This window comes from Montipora capricornis, chromosome 10 (genome assembly GCF_036669925.1).
Source record: "Montipora capricornis isolate CH-2021 chromosome 10, ASM3666992v2, whole genome shotgun sequence".
Classification (NCBI taxonomy): Eukaryota; Metazoa; Cnidaria; class Anthozoa; order Scleractinia; family Acroporidae; genus Montipora; species Montipora capricornis.
The window spans coordinates 48,020,222-48,022,721 of NC_090892.1; the positions used below are offsets into that span (position 1 = coordinate 48,020,222).

At 42.2% G+C, this 2,500-nt stretch overlaps 1 protein-coding gene across 1 annotated transcript in view; it reads right to left on the reverse strand.

The window, feature by feature from the left end:
- Positions 1-1,585, reverse strand: part of LOC138021363 (uncharacterized) — a 1,684-nt gene extending 99 nt beyond the window's left edge. The window contains exons 1-2 of the mRNA XM_068868228.1: positions 1,435-1,585; positions 1-1,352 (exon numbers count right to left, since the gene is read on the reverse strand). The exon at positions 1-1,352 is cut by the window's left edge and continues 99 nt beyond it. Of these exons, the coding sequence (XP_068724329.1) occupies positions 36-1,337 (1,302 nt within the window). The 5' untranslated portion in view covers positions 1,338-1,352; positions 1,435-1,585 and the 3' untranslated portion in view covers positions 1-35. The remainder of the gene's footprint in view (positions 1,353-1,434) is intronic.
- Between the last annotated feature and the right edge of the window lie 915 nt (positions 1,586-2,500).

Genomic DNA, 2,500 nt, shown 5'->3' on the forward strand with positions numbered 1-2,500 from the left:
CTCCAACTACTTGCACATTTTGCTCAAAGTTCTACCTACACAAACTCTACTTCTGCTTCTGGGAGGTAAGCATTGTTGACATTTAAATACCTCCTGAGTTTCGGTGGTAGTGGCAGCTCATGCAGCTTGTCAAAACTGAAACTCTGCCTAATGACAAACCGGCAAAGATGCTTGAGAGATGGAAAGTCTTCATACCTTGAAACTGGAAACGAGAACTGAATTGGATATGAAGGCCAGCGGAAGGCTGATGGTGATGCATACCATGGTCCCTTTAGGGAGATTTTCATTGCTCTGTCCACAAGTGACACCACAGAATTTGACGATGGGAAAATGCCAGAGCTGCCTGCAAAGGCAAAACGTCCTCCGTCATACGTTATCCTGGTATGCAATGTTCTTCCTTTCGTCCTGAAGGTCACACTGTACAAATGTGATTCATGGAAGCTGTCGCGCACAAGAAATGAACCATCAGGCTTCCCTTCTAGTTTTCTGATTGCCTCGGCACGTCTCAGAGGACCCCAATACCAGCCACAATGTGATAGGTTCTCTAGGTTAGTGGACAGTGATGACGGGTTGCCTTGAATACTACGCTGTTTTGAAGCTGGGTTGCATTTCCTGTCTTCATATGCATCTTGAGGAAGAGCATTGCCCAAATTTTCGATTCTTATTCTATTTTTGTTCAGAAATGCTTGATCCAGGGAATTTGCACGTCGTCTTTGATTTTGATTGGAAGGTTGAGGCCAAGGACGGTCAGGTACAGCGGGTATATCACTATCATCTTTGGTGCATAGCGTGCTGTCTTGCGACAGACCGGTACAGGAGGCTTTCTGCTTTTTAGACAAGTTTGACAATTGGGGCGAGCCGCAGCTGTTGTCAATGTGTTCGTAATTATGCTCCAACATTAGCATATTTTCATTTTTGCTCCCCTCATGTTTGTGTGGACTACTTGTGCCAAATTTAAGAGTTTTCGAACGTGACCTCGACACCACTGAAGACTTTGTGTTGCTCCCAGAAAGAAACGTTTCATCAAAAGTCATTGCCTTATTTTTCATGTCTCTCAACACACGCCGTCTAGCACTTGTATTAGACTGGCCCGAACTTTGCACGAAGAAGTCCGAACCACTATCTACGGTGGACTTTCGTTGAAACTTTGCCCGGACTTTTTGTAGAATGCTTCTTTTATCAAGTGATGTTTCCGTTTTGTTCTTCCGCGCCACGAAACTTTCTGCTGTTTTCCCGCGAACAGGTGTTGTCAAACTCGAGCTCTTCGAAGTTTCCTCATCAGAGTCGTCAATCGTATCGTAAATTTGTTTCTCGCCTCCCTCCTTGTCTCCTTCCATGTTTCGATTCAATACCTTACAAAATAAAATGGCGAATAACCATTTCAATCGACGGAAATACTCAGAAATCAAGGATATAGTCTTATGGCTTACTTACATATAACTTAAAGGAGTTAAGACTTGAAGCAATGAAACTGTTGCCCGCAAGATCTATGGCTTTAAAAATCCTGCAAAACACGCTCAAAAGAAAACCAAATATACGGAAAAGGCGTTCGGCTAAACAGCGAAGGTCTGAATTGTACAATAGATCGGGGAGACAATTTTAAACAGGTTTACATCGTTTACAGGTCAGCCTCCCACTCAGTCACAGGTGTATGGAGGGGGAATTGGGACAAAAATGTAATTGAATCGAGTTTCACGGCATTGGACCATTTCATGCCATTGAATCATATAGCATTCTATCGGACAATGCACTTCATGTAATTGGATAGGACTTTATTTTATTGGATCATACCTCCTCATTCTATTGAATTATATACTTCATGTCATTGGATCGGGCTTCATGTCATTGGATTATCCGTCATTCTATCAAATCGTATATTTTATGTCATTGGATCAGGCTTCATGTCATTGCAACTCATCATTCTGTCAGAAAACCACGTTCGTGTTATTGAATCTAAATTCATGTCATTGGATCGTACTGTAGACCTTTCGATCGGACCGATAGAATGCTGTATGAAACTCGATTCAATTACCTTTTTGTCCCAATTCCCCCTCCATACAGGTGTCCATTATATTGAATGGAGAGGGTAGTTTCTAAAGAAACTGTGGTGATGCGTCGGTGGGGAAGTAGTATACAAAAATTTGGTAATATCAACGGAGTTGATAATGTAAATTGGCCACCGTACAGAGATTTTGAAAGCTGACGTTTCGAGCGTTAGCCCTTCGTCAGAGCGAATCGAGGAATTATGGGTTACGTGTAGTTTTTATAGTAGAGTACGAGCTACGCTATTGGTGGTAACATGGCAACGTGAAAAATAGGAATATATTAGTTAAATTAAAAGCGTTCGTTAATACCGTGAGGATTAAGGGTGCCATTTGGAAGATGAATTTTTGTTCTAGATTCTTGCGGCTTTCCGTCGTACCTAGATGTAGGGAAAGGCCGCAGATAGCCATATGTTTTTTGGAGTGGTTAGGGAGATTAAAATGACGAGCGACTGGCT